Below are 18,796 nucleotides of genomic sequence, written 5' to 3' on the forward strand. Positions count from 1 at the left end.
GGTGTGGAGAGTCCCAGTTTGATGGCGATTGTGCCGTTGAGTGGATAGAGGCCCTGAGTAACGGGGCTCTATCCTGATTAGCCATCTCCCCGTGGGAGGGAGTGTCCTGGTGGCATCAGGATCCTTGGTGGATAGATACCCGCGTGTGGTGATAACGTCCTTGGTGCTTGAATCCGTCTGGGTAACGTGACCTCTAAGCGGCGGTCCAGAGTCCTGATAGTGGCATGAGTCTTAGCGATACGATCGGATCGTAGATGGGTAGCCCCCACCTCACGTGCCCACGATGCTGTGCCTGGGTGCAGGTCGCGCCTGGGTGAGGCCCGCCTGGATGTGTGGCCACGCCTAGGTGAGGCCACGCCCGCCTGGATGTGTGGCCGCGCCTAGGTGAGGCCGCGCCCGCCTGGATGTGTGGCCGCGCCTAGGTGAGGCCGCGCCCAAGTGGTGGCCGCGCCTGGGTGAGGCCGCGCCCCGGATGTGTGGCAGCTCCCGAGGGGTGGCCATGCCTGGGTGAGGCCGCGCCCGTGGGGTGGCCGCGCCTGGGTGAGGCCGCGCCCTGATGTGTGGCCGCGCCTAGGTGAGGCAGCGCTCGAGTGGTGGCCGCGCCTGGGTGAGGCCGCGCCCCCGGGTGCTGGGACCCGGTTCGTTCTCCTTGGCTATGGAATGGGTCACCTATGACACGTGGCGATCGTTGATTGGCCCGGTGAATATTGGATGTATCAGAACTCAATGGACCAACCTTCAGTGGATCAAAACAGCAACTTAGCAGTAGATAACAGAGCTTTGAATGTCTCTCAGATGTTGCGTATATTACAGAATAATAAAGTAGAAACTAAGAACTGATGGAGAAGAAGAAGAGGAAGAAGAAAGAAAGAAAGGGATATGTTGGTCTCTCACAGCATGGGTCTCTCTCTCTCTCTCACACACACATGCACACCCATGCACAAAGCACTCATTCAATGGCTGTCAAATCGTGGGAGGCTAGGAATGCCTCCACCTTTATTTATAAATTGCCTTGTAACAAAAATAGAAACTCTCCTTGGCTAATAGAGAGATCTAAATAAAACTTGCTAGGAAATAGAAACTCAAAATATAGAAACCTAAAATTCTTAATGACTAAGTCCTGATTTGGAATGATTTCTATTTCAATTTTGGATTGATTTCATGAAATAGTCAATAAATAGATTTTTGGTCAAGAAATTGAAATTGTTTTGATTGCATAAATCTGAAATATTTAAAAGTAAGATATCTATTTGGTAGTTCAATTTGTCGGAATAGATTCTCTCTTTTCCATTGTGATGGAGTTCTCCATGTTGCCTTGGCCGCTGCCCTTGCTGCTGCTACTGCCTTGCAAGTGTCAGTGACTGCTCAGAACTTAACCATAAAGGGAATGAGGAAGAGACGGTAATAGGGTTGGGCTCGAGCAGTCTGCACTCAAGCAGAGACTGGACATCTTAGAGTGGGTTAATGTCGTCTGTCTCTGTGCATGATGCCCTTTGGTTTCCAAAATCAGTGTTGGTGGTCAGGGAACTATTTTGAGGGGGTGGGATGGTACCTTGCATAGAAATCACAATTGCATTGTTCATTGAAGCAAACAGCGACCCAGAACAAGATAAAGCCAAATTGACCTTTGCTTGATTGGGTGTGAATTTGGCCATTGGAGAGAAGAACATACATGTTCTTACTACTTGCTATTACTCAGAATCTCCTGCACGCGCAAATCCCTCACCAGAGTTGAAAGGCTATAACCATAAAACACTAAAGTTAGAATGGTCTTAGAACGGGCTTGCTGTAACAATTCTATTGGTTTCATGCAGGCAACCCATGATTATGATGATATGTTCTGGAGACAGTAGCATCCATCCCCCGTGACTTAGCCTTAGTCGCTGCAACATCTCCGCCACACTAACTCACCGCATCAGCCTCACCACATCCCCTGCGCACCAATGCGCCCCCCAAATCAGCTTCCATGTACCGCTCCATGAGCATCGCCCAGCCCCCATTATTGCAACTAAGCTCAGCCATTGTTGTCAAGGCGTTGCCTAGTCGTCTAGACGCCTTGGTCGACTTGGGCACCTTGGGCACCTTGGCCGCCTAGTTGGTGTCACCTTGATTTTGGACCCTCTCTAACGCCTTGGATAGCCTAGACACTGTGACAATTATGAGCCTAGCATTGCCCAGCCACCATCATTGCAACCTTCTTCAACCGCTGCTACCCTTGCCAATCGCCCAACAAAACCAACCCCATCTGCAAGCCCGCGCACCATGAACCCCTGCAACTCGCATACAGCCGCTCCGCATAGCAGCAAGATCGTTTTCTCCCTACCTCTGGTGGCAATAACCAGTGAGAGAGAGAGAGAGAGGATTGAAGAGAAAGGGGCTAACCATCTGCCTCCACTATTTGTCTACGTTTCAAGTTGAAACTCGAAATACTCTCTCACATAGCAGTGGAGTGTTATTATAAAATGACAAGTATACCCATGTTTTTAGCCGTTGTTCACCACATGCTAATTAGAGTAGCACAAAATTGATAGGAAGCAATTTCAATTTTGAAATCGAGACAAGTCTTCAACTATTTCACAATTTCAAATGATTTTAATTTCTTATAAGGTGAATAAGCATACCAAATAAAGTTTGAAGTTTGATGAGGCCCAATTGACCCAATTGGACAATCTTAACTGCATCAATGGACCTCAGACCAATCATCTTTGCTGTGGCAAGTCAAACTTAGTGTCAAACCTCACCAAATCTCTACTACACTTTTGCCTCAACATCTGTAAAGCGTATCTTTGGTTGTAGATGTTGGAATATATAATCTAGAATACTGTGGGAGTATCTGGTCCTTTTGGGGTAGATTTATTCTTATGATATTCGGATTAAGTTGCTGCTCTTATAGAATCAGCTAGTTAGGGGTAATTATGTCTATTTCAGTCCCTTTGTAACTTTTTCCTTTATTATAAATAGAGGGGTTTACCTATCAATGAATCTAAGTCATTATTTTCTCTCAGTGTCTCTAACCTAGATCAGACCTACTTTGATACCATGTTTAGAACCGTGGGTTAGAAAGAGAGAATGAGAGAAAATAATGACTTAGATTCATTGATAGGGAAGCCCCTCTATTCACAATAGAGGGGAAAGTTACAAAGGTACTGAAATAGACATAATTACCCCTAACTAGCTGACTTTATAAGAGCAGCAACTTAATCCGAATATCATAAGAATAAATCTACCCCAAAAGGACCAGAATACCCCCACGGTATTCTGGATTATATATTCCAACGCTCCCCCTCAAGTTGGATTATACATGTAAGTAAAGGAGGAGGATCCAGCTTGAGGGGGAGTGTTGGAATATGTAATCCAGAATACCGTGGGGGTATTCTGGTCCTTTTGGGGTAGATTTATTCTTATGATATTCGGATTAAGTTCCTGCTCTTTTAGAGTCAGCTAGTTAGGGGTAATTATGTCTATTTCAGTCCCTTTGTAACTTTCCCCTCTATTATAAATAGAGGGGCTTACCTATCAATGAATCTAAGTCATTATTTTCTCTCATTCTCTCTTTCTAACCCATGGTTTGTCTAACAGTAGACAATGTGGTCACTTGTCTTGCCCGCTCAACCACACCTGCTACCATGGATCTTTTTCCCATGTCCTTAAGCATGAGGTCAATGCAGTGGACTGCAAATGGTGTCCAAAAGTGGTGGTACTGGCGTACTACTACTGTGCATCAATTTTTCACCTACCGTCTTAAAGTTGCTCTTGTTGTTTGTGACCACTTGGACAACATTCTATACCTCTGCCTCCTGTACAACATCTTTCAACAACTTATAAATATACGTTGCATCCTTTTTCTCCTTGGATGCATGCATAGACTTCAGAAACAGTCTTACCATCGTAGTAGACCATGAAGTTCATGATGGACTATGTAGTAGGTCTAGTCCAACCATCACACATCATAGTCACTCCATGGTTCTCCCATGTCCACTTCAATGTATCAATGTAATCTTCCATCTCCTTCTTTTGATAGGGCAAATAGACATTAATTAATTCATATGAAGTGGACCCCTTCACTCCTGGGCCAGCCTTCCCTATAATGTCAAGCATAGCCTAGTAGTATGGTCCCTGAGCAACATTAGCTTGGATGCCATTTAAGTAGAACTTCGAAAAGGCATCATCAAGTTTCCCGTTCCAGTCACCCAAGACTTTCTGGTATCCTAAGTTCTGAATAGCAGAGGATCTTGTGGTACTGGACTACTGGTGGTGGGGGTGCCCTCACACTATGATCTCCTGAAAGGTAGCTCCCCCTGCCTTTGTTTCTCCTCCTCTCCCCTGCGGGCCTTGCCTCTAGTTCGGCTGCTCTAGAGCCAGAGGACCAGCTCCTTTCCCCATCTCTTCTTTCCTGACCCTCTCCACCTGATGTGAGTCTTGGCTCGCTGCTTGTGCCTGCTGGAACTGTCTCCTCTCTGCCTCTGTCTTGAAATCAGCAAGCATGTAATCACTATCAGAGTCATCAGAGTCAACCCCTGCTGCTGGTGGGTGTCTCTCTTGCTCTGCCTCCTAAAACTCCTCTCTTTCCCTTTGCATTTTGTCCTTCTATTGTCTTCCTCCCTTCAAGATTAGCTACGTGTCAGGATGTATCATCTATTGGCATTTATCCTTGTATTTTTCAGCCGCCTGTGTATGCCCATGCACCTCCTCTATTCCCTAGATTTTCAAGGCTTAATTTTGCCACTTGGCAATATCTTTTTGGGTTGAAACATGACATGTAAGTAGGAGATATTGGGGTCTACCCTTCCACAAAATTTGGGACTCATCCGATCAGCCACATGGGACCATTGAGATAAGCTTATTTCAGTGGACTGTTGAGGAAAATTTTCATAGTTTGAAGAAATCTAAATATATAAAAGCCAATACTAAAATTGGGTGAAATCTAGCACTGGTTTTTTTTTTTTTTTTTGGGGGGGGGGGGGGGGGAGGTAAGGATTGTGTTTAGTTGATCTTAGATGCTATCATGCTGCTCCATGGGGGTGTCAGTTACATTTTATATGGAGAGAAAAAATAATGGCATGGGCAGTGGCTAGCTGGGTGGATAATTATTGATCCTGAGTAGACGTTTTGGCTGCCAATTGATAGTGTTAGTAGCTGAAAAAGGTATTTGATGGAATTAGATAAGCAGTGAAGCTGGCCTTTGGGGAAATATGAATGACATTTGGTATTACATATCTCTAGTGATACCGAATGCAGCCAGCCAGCCGTAATGTCCATCTCATGGGAAATTGAAGAGAAGAGAGAATTTGTTCATTCGCTTATGCAATGAAGCCTCTGAAAAATTGGTATTGTAGGCACTTGATATTTTGCTCAGGTGGTTTAATAATTTCAGAGAAGATTTAGCATTTTACTGGCTGATCTTAGATGCTATGCTTCATCGGGCTGATCTTAGATTTAGTTGATCTTAGATGCTATGCTCCATGGGGATGTCAGTTACATTTTATGTGGAGAGAAAAAATTATGACATGGGCAGTGGGTAGCTGGGTGGATAATTACTGATCCTGAAGTTGAGGTTTTGGCTGCCAATTGATAGTGTTAGTAGCTGAAAAAGGTATTTGATGGAATTAGATAAGCAGTGAAGTTGGTCTTTGGGGAAGTATAGATGACATTTGGTATTACATATCTCTAGTGATACCAAATGCAGCCAGCCAGCTGTAATGTCCATCTCATGGGAAATTGAAGAGAAGAGAGAATTTGTTCAATTGCTTATGCCATGAAGCCTCTGAAAAATTGGTATTGTAAGCACTTGAGATTTTGGCTCAGGGGTTTGATAATTTCAGAGAAGATTTAGCATTTAACTGGCCGAGTATATTTCACCTGCTGTAGATGATTCCTATGCTTCTTTGGTTGTTAAACTCCTCAAATTAAAGTGCGGGTTTGAATTTCTTTTGCTTTTGGAAGATGGATCAGGGAGATTCCAATGAGGTCAATTTCCATCAGATCCATTGTAGAAGCATACAACTCAGCAATTTTATAGGATCCAAACAGATCCTGAAGAGGCTTTTCTATGAGAATTTGGTGGAGTATGGTTTCAGAAAGGGATTTGATGATCTGGATGAAATAACACTAACATTTTATTTGACAGCTTCTTATGCTTTTGTATCACTAGGGTTTGATGTCATGAATCATGATTCTCCTCATTTGGTCAAACTTTAGAGATAATTTGTAGAAGAGCTTTAATAGCAATCTTTCTCGAAAAATCTTGTACATCGTGTTATTTACCTGGTCTTGGTTCTTGAAGAATAGATGGCATTTCCTCTGGGCAATAATATGACTTCACGTTTATCACAAAATGATGCAGTTGCATATCCATGGCTGGACAGACATTAGCCAATCTGGAAACCCAGACCTAGGCCAGCTAGGTTCAAATTGGGATTCTGGTCCAATATGGGTTGGTAGGGTTATTTGTAATTTGCATTTTATTCTTTTTCATATTAGGGTAGTTAGATACGTAGGAAAGTAGCTCTTTATTTGAGTAGTTTCAGGCATGAAGTTTTGAGTTGGTGTCTTTCTCTCTCTTTATATTATGATTGTAAACTCAACAGTTATGCAGAGATTATTGACTGAAATTCGAAATTGAGTTTATGTTCACGTTCTGTGGGTTACGAGTCAGTGACCAGGCTGGTCGATTATTGATTCTCTCGTTTTCTTCCATCTCCTTTCAATCTCAGGTACGATCTAATCTCTTTTCTCTTCTTCTTCCCTGGTCATCACTTGCAGCCCTACTTGGTTGGATCAATCTTCTTTGATCCTTCTCTCTCAGACTATAGGATTAAGCTTCCTCTCCTAGGGCAATTCAAACCTTAGGAGCTCAGGTCCAAAAACTGCTTCTGCTGTGAGATTCCACAGGAAACCCACATCTGGTCAGAACCTTTGTGCCTGACCTGATTTCAGTCCGTTCTGGTTCCTTCACTGCTTCTGCTTGTTCTTCCAACTTAGTACTTGTCATATTTGGGAGGACTAGTAGCACAGATCTTGTCCCTAAAATTTGAGGTTGAACGAGTCTCAAACGAGAGAGATTTCATTTTCGAATCGTGACTGGCTTACTGCTGGGTTCTTTTCCTTGTTTCAATGTGAGGAAGAAGAAGACACCAAGTCTTCACATTTACAAGGACAACTTTGACTATTCACATAAAGCCCTTGCTTTCATAACTTAATTTTGTTTTTTCCCCTTAGTTAAATTTCAGTCACGTCCTTTTCTTTTAAATTTAATACTCATCCTCTCCCTGACTTTGTTTGTTCCTTCCTAAAGGGTTCTGAACTTGCAAAATAATTGCAGAATTGACACTGCTTCTTTATGTCTGGAATTTTATTGTTTTGTGGGCCCATAGCAACCCAAAACTAGGGTTTTAGAACAATAGAACCACGGTTGCATTACAAAACCATATAGGGTGTGAACTTTAATTGGATAGATAGTATAAGGAAGTTTTGCTTTCTTCATTGTTTTCCCATTTATTCTTTTAGTGGTACACGAAGATTTATTTATATTTAAAAAAATAGAGTTAAGTTCAATATGCATAAATGTACATTGATAATGTGTTTCTTTTTGCTTCAAACATTGTGTTTAACAGCTTAACGAGCATTAATCAACCAAAAAAGGGGGAAAGAAAAAATTTTAATTTCAAGGAACGTAGGGTTAAAGCTTCAAGGGCTTTTGTGCAGTCTTCAAGGAAAACAACTTGTGAAAGACAAGATGTTTAAATCTGTTTTACCTTCTATTGTAGCAGACTTATAGGAAACCACTGGTAGTTGATCTCTGATGCTGGGTAACAAGTTACCTTCAAATATTAAATTGCTCTCTCATTCATGTGGGTTAGTTTTGACGGTCAGGTATGTGATTCTGTTGTCATCCTTTTGCAGATGGAATGGTGCTAATAGTATATATAAGCCATTAAACTGGACGCAAATTGAGCGAAAGCGCCATAACAAGGTAGCTTAAGCATGAATTTGACAACATGCTTTATGGAGGTTGTCCTTTTGTTGTTGTGCTAATAATGCATTATTCTGATATATGTTCAGGAAAGAACAGTGGAAGAACATAAAAAGTTGGTGGAAAGGATCCTGAAACGAAACCAGAAGCGGAAAAAGAAGATAGAGGCTGCTGGAATTGAATATGAATGCCCAGAAATTGTAAGAATTCTTTTTGTGTGTTCTGTTGTCTACTGCCCTGGTATGAGATAAATTCATAAATTAATTTTTCCAATACCAGCCATGACATGTTGACTCAATGCTAAAATTTAGTTAGCTGGCATTAAACCTGAAAATAAAAAGATTGCTATTGGTAATGGGGTTTCTAGGGGCTTAAAGGATTTAAGGCTAATAAACCTCAAAGTTAGCCAGAATTTTAGGATAGGAATAGAAACCAACAAACAGAGAAATAATATAACTGAATCCATGCCCCCCACCTCAGTCCTTGCACCCCCCCCTCCCCACCATGGTTAGGTGTCCCGGTGTGGTGCTTCCACCATCTGGGCCCCCATCTACTCCCCACACCCCCTCTCCCTTCCTCTGTTGCGGCTCTTCCCCTTCCATGGGTGTTTAGCCTGGAGCTCCCTTTTCGACCAGTCCATACTGCCTCTGGGTGAGGGTCTTCCCCTTCACTTTGTGCCCCATTCCATGTGTGTTCAGAAGCTAGTTGTCTGAGTTTAGCTCTAAGGCTATCTGTTTCAGGGTTTGCTTCACAAGAATATTCATGTATCTGCACGGTTCTGTGACCTGTATAAGTTTGCATGGTATCAATATGGTTCTAATACCCATTTGGGATTGGTGTGGTTTGTGTGATTACCAAAAATATGGTTCTAATACCATCTTTGTCGTTCATGAGTCTGTAATTTGGCCCTTTTCTCTGAAGGATGAAAAAGGGAAAACATCACTTAGCCTAGTCAATGTATTGGTCTGTAGACCTTGTTATCAAGAGTCATAAAGGCATCCAAACATTAACTTTGCTCAAATTTAGCTCTCCAATGAGTTCACACCAGTTTCAGATCAGTGAAGATACAAATATAAATACTTCGGTGAATTTTAGGTTGATTGTGTAGCGATATAAAGCTTACTTTTTAACTGTTTAGAGTAGAGTTTCAGTGATTCCAAAGTATTTCTGCCTTTTTACATGCTGTCTATTATTACACAGGTGGGCAGCATTCAGCCTGCTCCAAAGAAGATCAAGTTTGATGATGAGGAGAGTGAATAGACCTCTGTGGTACTATAAAGAGGTATCACCTGCAGTTTACATCTTTTATTGTTTTTCCCTTTCCAATGTCAAAATTGAGATCTGTTAGATACAGATGACACATTGCCTTCTCCCTTTGTATCTTCTTTCATGTTTATAGTTAATTGATTTTGGAGCCATTTGTATCAACAGAAGTGGAAAGGGAAGGGCTATATCTGTAACAGTGCTGTCAAATTTCCAGTGTTATGGAGGAATTATGCATCAAGAGGCCCAGGACAGTCGACTTCATAGAATCATCAATCAAGAGTACAGATATTGGCATACATTTATCTAAATTGACATAGTGGCATTCTACTTGTAGACCATATATGGAAAATTGATGCTTGGAATTAACATTTGAGTTTTCTATTGTTCCTGGTTTAATTAAAGGTCGTATAGTTGGGATAGATTTTAAAATTTGACAGTGGTCAGGTTGCCAAAATCATCAGTGCATGGGAGAGTGATGGAAAAGGTCTGAGATATGGAGGATTTTCCCATCTCAAGCCCACGATGGGGAAGCCCTTTCTACAATTGGTTGGAGAAAGTCTACCCTATCAGGAATTTGTTCAACAATACCCTTGATTAAACAATGTATCTTACTCAAACGTGTTATGAGCCATAGATCATGGATCTTACATGAAGGAACATGATTTATATCTTGGATCATGGATTTTTTTATGATGGGTCATGATCTAGTCCTTTGATCAACGCCTGATTTCATCAAACATTATATGGCACATTGATCATAGATTTTAATCGAAGGAACATGATCTAGACTCTTTGTCAAACATGATATAGGACATGGATAATGGATCTTAATTGAAGGAACATGATTTGAACCTTTGATCGGGGATCTTTGATTATGGATATTGATCTGATTGTTTGATCAACGATTTTGCTTCATCAAACAACATATGAGACATGGTTAATATTCGGGCTTTTAATCAACGTTTTATATCTATCAAACACAGTCCGATATTATAGAACTCATCAAACAATATATGGGACATGGTTAATATTCGGGCTTTTAATCAACGTTTTATATCTATCAAACACAGTCTGATATTAGAGAACTCTCCACTCATTTTATGAGGGATTTTCTTATGATGATCATGATCTTGGCTTTTGATCAATGATCTACATTCATCAAACATGATATATGAATCATGGATGATGATTCTAGATTAAAGGAACGTAATTCATCAAACATGATATGTGACATGGATCATGGATTTTAAATGAAGAAACATGATTTAGACTATTCATCAATGATCTTTTATGATGGATTATATTCTGGGCCTTGGCCAAAAGATCGATCTTCATCGAACTTGATATGAGACATAGATAATGTATTTTAATTGAAGGAACATGATCTATGCCCTTGATAATTTTTTTTTATGGATCTTGATCTGAATTTTTAATCAATAATTTATCTTCATTAGACATGATATGGACATGGATCATGGACTTTACCTTAAAAAAAAATATGATATACAGACCCTTGATTTGGGATCTTTAATGATTGATCATGATCTAGGCTTTTGATCAATGATTCATCTCCATTAAAACATGATATGAGATATGAATAATGGATCTTACATGGTGAATCATACATGATCTAGACCCTTCATCAAGAATCTTTTATGATGGATCATCATACAAAACCTTTGATCTTCATCAAACATGATATTTGATATGGAGTTCAGAGTATTTGTGGTCTACATGGGAGTTTGAAGAGCGCACAACGAGCGGACCTTTATCCCCTCAAGTACTCTATACCGTAAAGTGCATCAAAAAGGTACATTTGACAGTGCACATACACTTGAAGGAGTATTTTAAACAAAATCACTTTAAGGTGTACCGTCAGATGTACTTTTTTGATGCACTTGAGGTGATAAAAATTCACAACGAGCTCTTCAGATGAGAGTCGTGACTTGTGAAGTCCGTCAATCGTAAATGCACACAATGTGTTTTGGTATTTTTTCAAATGGGCCTCAGATGGTTTTTTTTTTTCCACCTGATTTGTTAAAAAAAAATAAAATCGGATGACACAAGATCTGTTTCATTTCTATTCCAAAAAACTATAGAAACACCAGAAGTGTATTTTTTGTTTTTCTTGACGTTGCCATACAGACCCTTAAGATTAAAGTCGATTCCTTCCTCATGGGCCCACAATCGAGCCGTTTCTGAGTTTTTTTCCTCTTTTTGGGTTTGGTGAGACCTAAGGTTCCGAAAGCCCACCACGCCCGACTGCAATTCCCTCCATTAGATATTTGTTTATCTAAACCGAATCACCGAGAATACCAGTTGCCGCGGCGCTCGAGGTAGAGTTCGCCCGAGGAAAACCCTAGTTTCGGTTTCAGTTAATACACAGCGGAAATTCCGAATCTAAGTTCCGGTTTATGATCGAAAAGGTAAGAATTCCCTCCTCCGAGGCTGCAAGAATCTCTCTCTAGTTTCGTACTTGTGATCTCTTGTCGTATATGTATCGAAGAGCTCCCAAAGTAGTTGCTGAAGTCGATCAATCATTCGTTTTCTTCATTCATTCATTTTTTCAGTTTTAGATAACAGAATGGTAAACAGAGTTCGTAGTTTTATCTTTTTTGCTAAATCTTGATTGATTGACTGATATGAGAAAGGTAGAGGAACAGTGAAGCTTAAGATGATTCACAAGAGATAATATTGTCGCAGGGAGTAGGAAACCATGCAAGTGTCTATACTCGATGGACTGCTATTTTATTTTTGCTCTACAGTTGTTAAAGTTGAACAAACTGTTCATTAGAGGTATGTTTGACCTTTCGCGAGTCCGGAAGAGAAAATTACATAGATATGTGTTTCTGGGTCGTGTGAGTTATCTGTAAACTCAGGCTAAGAACCTAGAGAACTTCAAATTCGTTTGTATGCTCGGTGCAATCTTCTGGGATACGGGGATGGAAACTCCAGTTTCTGACGGTACTGTTTATAAGCGCTCCTCATCGAGGAAGACTGTAGGATTACGAAACTATGATGAGAATCTTATGGACGAGCTCATAGAGAAGCATTTAGGTGGCACTCCAAGGAAACGGAATAGAACAAAGGAGGACATGCAGAAAGAAACTGAAATTGAGGCCATGATAGCTCTCTCCCTTGGGTTCCCAATTGATGCGTTGCTTGAAGAAGAAATTGAGGCACGGGTTGTGGATGAGTTGGGTAGAAAAGAGCAAAATGACTACATTGTGGTGAGAAACCATATACTGGCAAAGTGGAGGGATAATGTCCGGACTTGGCTTTCAAAAGGACAGATTAGGGAAACTGTCAGTAATGAATATGAACATCTGATTTGTTCAGCTTATGATTTTCTTCTGTCTCATGGGTATATTAATTTTGGAGTCTCACTTTCAATCACATCTCAAATTCCACATGAGGGAACTGAAGGATCGGTAATAATTGTTGGTTCTGGGCTTGCTGGATTAGCAGCAGCCAGGCAACTTTTATCCTTTGGTTTCAAGGTGGTGGTCATTGAAGGTAGAAACAGGCCTGGAGGGAGAGTTTATACTCAGAAAATGGGTCAGAAGGATAAGCTTGCAGCTGTAGATCTTGGTGGGAGTGTTATTACGGGTATCCATGCTAACCCTCTTGGAGTTCTTGCAAGGCAACTGTCTATTCCACTTCACAAGGTCAGAGATAAATGCCCATTATACAATCCCAATGGGGCACCTGTTGGTGAGGAAATTGATTCCAAGGTGGAGATAATCTTCAATAAGTTGCTGGACAAAGCCACAGAATTGAGAAAAATCATGCTTGAACGCGCAGATGATATTTCTTTAGGATCAGTTTTAGAGACACTGAGACAGTTGTATGGTGTGGCTCAAAGTACTGAGGAAAGGCAACTTCTTGATTGGCACCTTGCCAACTTGGAATATGCAAATGCTGGTTGTCTATCAAACCTTTCAGTTGCCTATTGGGACCAGGATGATCCTTATGAAATGGGTGGGGACCACTGTTTTCTTGCTGGAGGTAATTGGAGATTGATTAAAGCAATGTGTGAAGGAGTCCCCATATTCTATGGAAAAACTGTTCATACTATTAAGTATGGAAATGATGGTGTAGAGGTAGTTGCTGGTGATCAAGTATTTCGAGCTGATATGGTCCTTTGCACCGTGCCTCTTGGTGTCCTGAAGAATAGGACCATAAGATTTGAACCTGAATTACCTAAAAGAAAGCTTGCAGCTATTGAGCGATTGGGTTTTGGCTTGCTCAATAAAGTTGCCATGATTTTCCCTCATGTCTTTTGGGGGGAAGACCTAGACACATTTGGCTGTCTCAACACAGATGGACATAGACGTGGAGAGTTCTTCCTGTTTTACAGCTACCATACTGTTTCTGGAGGTCCTGTTCTTGTTGCACTTGTAGCAGGAGAGGCTGCACTTGCTTTTGAATCTGCTGATGCAGCTGTTTTGCTTCAGTGTGTTCTAAGCATCCTCAGAGGTACTACATCCTTTTAGATGACAGGTGACAATTTACATAGTTTTCTTACTTTCGAAAGTTCCCATTTTAGTGTACCTTCTAGTGTAATATTATTTGACTAATCTGACAGGTATATATAATCCAAAGGGTATTGATGTGCCTGATCCGATCCAAACAATTTGTACGAGATGGGGTAGTGATCCCCTTTGCTATGGTTCATACTCCCATGTTCGAGTAGGATCATCTGGCAGTGACTATGATATTCTTGCAGAAAGTGTGGAAGGGCGGCTCTTCTTTGCTGGTGAGGCCACAAATAAGCAATACCCAGCTACCATGCATGGTGCTTTCTTGAGTGGCTTAAGAGAAGCTTCATGCATTCTTCATGCAATGAGGACTTTGCGAAATAATTCTGGAAATTTCATGCAGAAGAATGTGGGACCATGCAATGATGTTCTCATAGATTTATTCAAGAAGCCTGATTTAATCTTTGGGAAGTTCTCATTTATATTTGATACGTCAATCGATGACCCAAAATCTATGGGGATTATGAGAGTCACTTTTGGGAAGACCCAGACTGAAATTAATGGGAAATATGGCTGTGGACAAGAATTAAAGAACTACCAACGGTCCTTAAACCTACCATTGCATCTGTACACTGTATTATCTCAAGAACAGGCACTTGAGCTTCAGTTGGTGACTGGAGGGGATGAAAAGAAATTGTCTTTTTTATTCAGGAATTTTGGATTGAAGCTAACTGGACATAGTGGCTTAGGTAGCTTGGGTAACTCCTTAACTGTTAGCATTGCTAGTGCACAGAGAATCCGGAGCAGGAATCGTTTACTTTCTGGACAACAAAATGTAGAAAGGCCATTATTCCCAATGCATTAGTTATCAGGTGCTTCATTTGTGAGCAGTGATATAGAGATCCACATACATTCTTGATGAAAGGGATACTAGAAAACCAATGTGCCTTTTGTGCCTTAACACCTTGTATATGATTTAACCAAGGAAGTTTGTTCATCTTAAAACCAGGAAAGCTAATTTCTTGGGCTTGACTGAGGTAGAAATTCTTTTGGATTATTTTGCTGAATCCGACTATGAACAGATTGGTGGTTTGATCTGAAATCCATCTGCTGACTGCGCTATCCATTCTCATCTCATGTAGAACACTGCATTTTTCTATTTGGGGACAAACCAGTAACAGATGAGCACCAAAAGTAGTTCTGGAGGGAAGCTTGGTAATGTCTGATTATGTATTTTTTCAGCTCCCATAGATTTTATTTTAGAAATTCATTTATCCCTCCAACATTTTGTGCTCTGGGATGTGCTTTCTGTATGTGTAAGTTGGTATGTATGAAATATTACATTTCTTTGGAACCAAGACAGTTCCTTTTTTTTTCTCTCTTTTACAGATCATATGACTTCTTAAACTTAGCTGATGTTGAAGATTCAGAATGATGGAGAAGATTTAATTCTTGTACGTTTATATTGGTTTCCCTCTGGTTCTAAGTTCATGGAAATCACTTTGGCTTTAGGATGAAATAGTGGTATTGGTTGCGATTCTGTTGAACCATGGAGTTTCGTTTGACCCCCTAAATACTTGTGACCTCTTTTCTACAAGATGCAGAGGCCCCACACCCATGTGTCCATATAGAAGACATGTACTGTGGTTATTCTCCTGCTCTTTCCTGCACTGGATCTTGTCTTTGTTCTACCTCTTAATCTTTTCATTGATATTATTAGAGTAGTTACTTGTAGACAGTTTTTGAGTTACTAATTATTGATGTTCTTGTTTGTTTGGACTTGCTCTAAAGAGGTTTGATTACATTAGTGGCTCAACAGTGGTTTTTTTTAATGAGTTTGGAGTTGTTATTACTCAGAAATTAGGGAAAATTTAAACATAACTATGCTTGGTGAGTTTAATATGAAAGAATCCTCTCATATATTGCTTCATGTGGGCCTTGAATATTATTCTTTTCCCTAACTGAAAGCCTTGGATTTTTTTTTAATAATTTTTGAGCAAGTATTACTTTTTGGAACTATTTGTGGCTAGAGCTACATGTGCTATGAAACACTAATTTTGTTTCTTAGTCTAACAAATTTCTTGCTTGAATAAATTTCTCATACAGGTTTCCTAGATGTAACAAAAGGGTGAGGATCAGTTATTGAGAAGCCAAAGTACCAAAGAAGAAGAAGAAACAACCAGTTTCTGGAGCCAGCTAAAGCCTGCGGCCAGAATCTGGAGCTTCCTCCAGCCTGTGGTTCTGGATTTTCTAGAATTGCCAGAAATCCTAGTCTCTCTAGGATTCTGAATCCTAGTTTGTTATGGAGTCCTGTTTTGAGTATGTTTTTCCTTTATTATGTCAGAGTCCTACTTAGTTTAGGACTTTGATCTGTCCAGAAATGACTTTTTGAGTCTGAGTGGAGGTTACACAACTCTATAAATACATTCAAGGGGCTACAGCCTTCCCATCGATTTTAAGAAATAGAAGCTTAGTTGTTGTTCTGGTTCTGTGGATTTCAGGCCATACCTCTGTGGATTCAGAAGTGAAGACCTGGTGGATTCCTAAACTGGTATCTTCAATCCTTCTCTCTCTTTCTCTATCAAGTTTCAGGCCAGAATTCTTAACTTTCCTATACTGTGATTTACTATTCTGCCAGATTTTTCAGTTTCAGTTTTGGTTTTGGGTTCCAGTTACTGAATTGATTATCCAGCCATCATTTCCTTTGATTGTCTTCTGGTTCTCAGATTTCAATTTCTGCTTAAAGCTCATAATTACCATTGATTTTCTGGTTTCCTAGTTCAAGTCAAGTTCTACTTGTTTTCCAAATCTGTTTTACTTTGCTAAAATCTGATTTCAGTTCACTATTACATCTTTAATTTAATCATTAACTGAGTTCTGTTTACAATCTTCTGAAATCTCCCATTGCTTTCACAGTTTTGGATTTTTCCCAGCTGAAGTAGGTTGCTTTATAGCTTGAGATCTAGCTGTTAGAATTAAACCAAACGTTTTTCACGTCTTATTTAACTTTTTTTTCCTTCTTTCTGTTTTGGGGGGAAGGGGGAAGGGGGAAGGGGGAAGGGGGAGGGGAGTAATTGTTGATTAAAGGTTTTTGAAAATTTAGGGTGATCCCTTTGCATGCATTGTCCTCTATTGTTACATGAAATACATTAAATGGATTCACTTTATAGGCATCGTCTTCATTGAATTAGCCATGCCTTCAATGTTCTATTCTTCCTCATTTTTGTTCAGCAACAACTCAGCCTTATCCCAACTAATGGGTCAGCTACATGGATCCAAGCAAAGACAAAGACATTAATTAGCATTAAAAGAAGAACATGGACAAGACTCAGCATAACCTTCCTAATCGATCCCTCCAAACAGCTCTATACGAGGCCATACATGGGGCCAGGCCCAACCTACGCATGTCTTTCCTCACTAACTCTCCTAGGGTCATTATAGGCCTGCCCCTAGCTCAATCGGATCCTTCAATCTGAAACAAATCACTCTCCTGTACAGGTGCATCTCAAGGCCTCCGTTGGCCAAGACCATGCAGCCTCAAGGCTCAAATCACTCTCTCAAAGCTTCTCATGTATAGGGCTACCTTAAACTCAACTCTAGTTTGTTCAATCCGTACATTATCCTTCTTAGTCTTGGTATCTACTGCCTAATATTCTGCACCATACATGATGTTTTGGATGCGTTACAGTAACACAACATCATAGCCCAACTAAATAGGGTCAGCCACACAGATCCTTGCTCTCCAATCAGCTCTATTTGAAGCCATTCAAGGTACGAGGCTTAATCTAAGTATGTCTTTCTTCATCACTTCTTCTATGGTTTGGTTCCCTCCATCTGAATCAAGTCACTCCTCCATATTGAGGCATTCGAAGGCCTCTGTTGAACATGTCCATGCCACCTCAAACGACACTCTCTAAGTTTATCATGGATTGGAGCTGCTCCCAACCCAACTCTAATATGATCATTCCTTACTTTATCCTCCTTGGTATTCCCACTCATCCATCTTAACATCCTCGTCTTCGCTACACATAGTTTATTAACATGATACTTCTTAACAGCCCAGCACTCCGCTCTGTACATTATAGCTGGTCGAATGACAGTCCTATAAATTTTTCCTTCAAGCTTTGAAGGAATACGCCGATCGCACAAAACTCCGGACGTACTTTTCCACATCATCCACCCTATTTTAATTATCAGGGTAGCATCATCTTCTATGTCACCCTCCTTACTTACAATTGGTCCCAGATATCTAAAGTAATCACTTTGCGGAATCTCCTTCTCGCTAATATTCACGACATCATTATCTGTCTCAATGATGCTAAAGTTACACAACATATATTCGGTCTTAGTTATACTTATCTTCAGACCTTTTGATTCCAAGGTTGATCTCCATGGTTCCATTTTGGCGTTAATTCCTGCTTTTGCCTCATCCACCAAAACAATATCATCTGCAACATCATACACCAAGGAATCTCATCTTTTATGCCTTTGGTTAAGTTGTCCATGATAAGTGCAAACAAATAAGGGCTTAAGGTGGATCCCTAATATAACCCAATTGAAATTGGGAATTCACTGCCTTGCCCCCCTGCAGTTCTGACACTAGTCACCACATCAACATATATATCTTTAATTAAGTCCATATATTTACATGACACTCTTCTCTTCTCCACAATATTCCAAATTACCTCTCTAAGGACTCTGTCGCTGGCTTTTTCTAGGTCTATAAAGACCATATTGAGATCCTTCTTGCCCTCGTTATATATTTCCATGAGTCTCCTAAGTAAGAACATAGCCTCCATCGAGGATCTTCCTGACATAAAACCAAATTGGTTTTCTGAAATAGTAGTGTCCTTTCTCAAGTAGGTTTCAATAACCCGCTATCATAGCTTCATCATATGACTTATTAATTTTATGCCTCTATAGTTATTGCAACTTTGAATATCACCTTTGTTTTTGTAAATTGGGACCACAATGCTTCAACTACATTCATCTGGCATTTTCTTTGTGGCCATAATCTTTTTAAACAACTTGGTCAGCCAAGATAAGCCACAAACTCCTACTTTCTTCCACACCTCAA

At 40.4% G+C, this 18,796-nt stretch overlaps 2 protein-coding genes and 1 long non-coding RNA gene across 3 annotated transcripts in view; 2 read left to right on the forward strand and 1 right to left on the reverse strand.

The window, feature by feature from the left end:
• Window positions 1-9,536, forward strand: part of LOC122651357 (uncharacterized RNA-binding protein C1827.05c-like) — a 26,471-nt gene extending 16,935 nt beyond the window's left edge. The window contains exons 7-10 of the mRNA XM_043844726.1: window positions 7,903-7,972; window positions 8,062-8,172; window positions 9,173-9,254; window positions 9,404-9,536. Coding sequence (XP_043700661.1) covers window positions 7,903-7,972; window positions 8,062-8,172; window positions 9,173-9,232 — 241 coding nt within the window. The 3' untranslated portion in view covers window positions 9,233-9,254; window positions 9,404-9,536. The remainder of the gene's footprint in view (window positions 1-7,902; window positions 7,973-8,061; window positions 8,173-9,172; window positions 9,255-9,403) is intronic.
• The window catches only part of LOC122651358, a 23,492-nt gene extending 6,119 nt beyond the window's left edge, over window positions 1-17,373 (reverse strand). The window contains exons 1-2 of the long non-coding RNA XR_006331442.1: window positions 17,363-17,373; window positions 11,502-11,862 (exon numbers count right to left, since the gene is read on the reverse strand). This is a non-coding gene — a long non-coding RNA (uncharacterized LOC122651358). The remainder of the gene's footprint in view (window positions 1-11,501; window positions 11,863-17,362) is intronic.
• On the forward strand, window positions 11,912-14,728 carry LOC122651355 (lysine-specific histone demethylase 1 homolog 2-like). Its single transcript, XM_043844725.1, has 2 exons — window positions 11,912-13,717; window positions 13,827-14,728. Exons 1-2 carry the CDS (start codon window positions 12,151-12,153, stop codon window positions 14,582-14,584), a joined length of 2,325 nt encoding a protein of 774 aa, XP_043700660.1. The 5' UTR covers window positions 11,912-12,150; the 3' UTR covers window positions 14,585-14,728.
• Window positions 17,374-18,796: the final 1,423 nt, after the last annotated feature.

This window comes from Telopea speciosissima, chromosome 2 (genome assembly GCF_018873765.1).
Source record: "Telopea speciosissima isolate NSW1024214 ecotype Mountain lineage chromosome 2, Tspe_v1, whole genome shotgun sequence".
In the NCBI taxonomy this organism is placed as follows: Eukaryota; Viridiplantae; Streptophyta; class Magnoliopsida; order Proteales; family Proteaceae; genus Telopea; species Telopea speciosissima.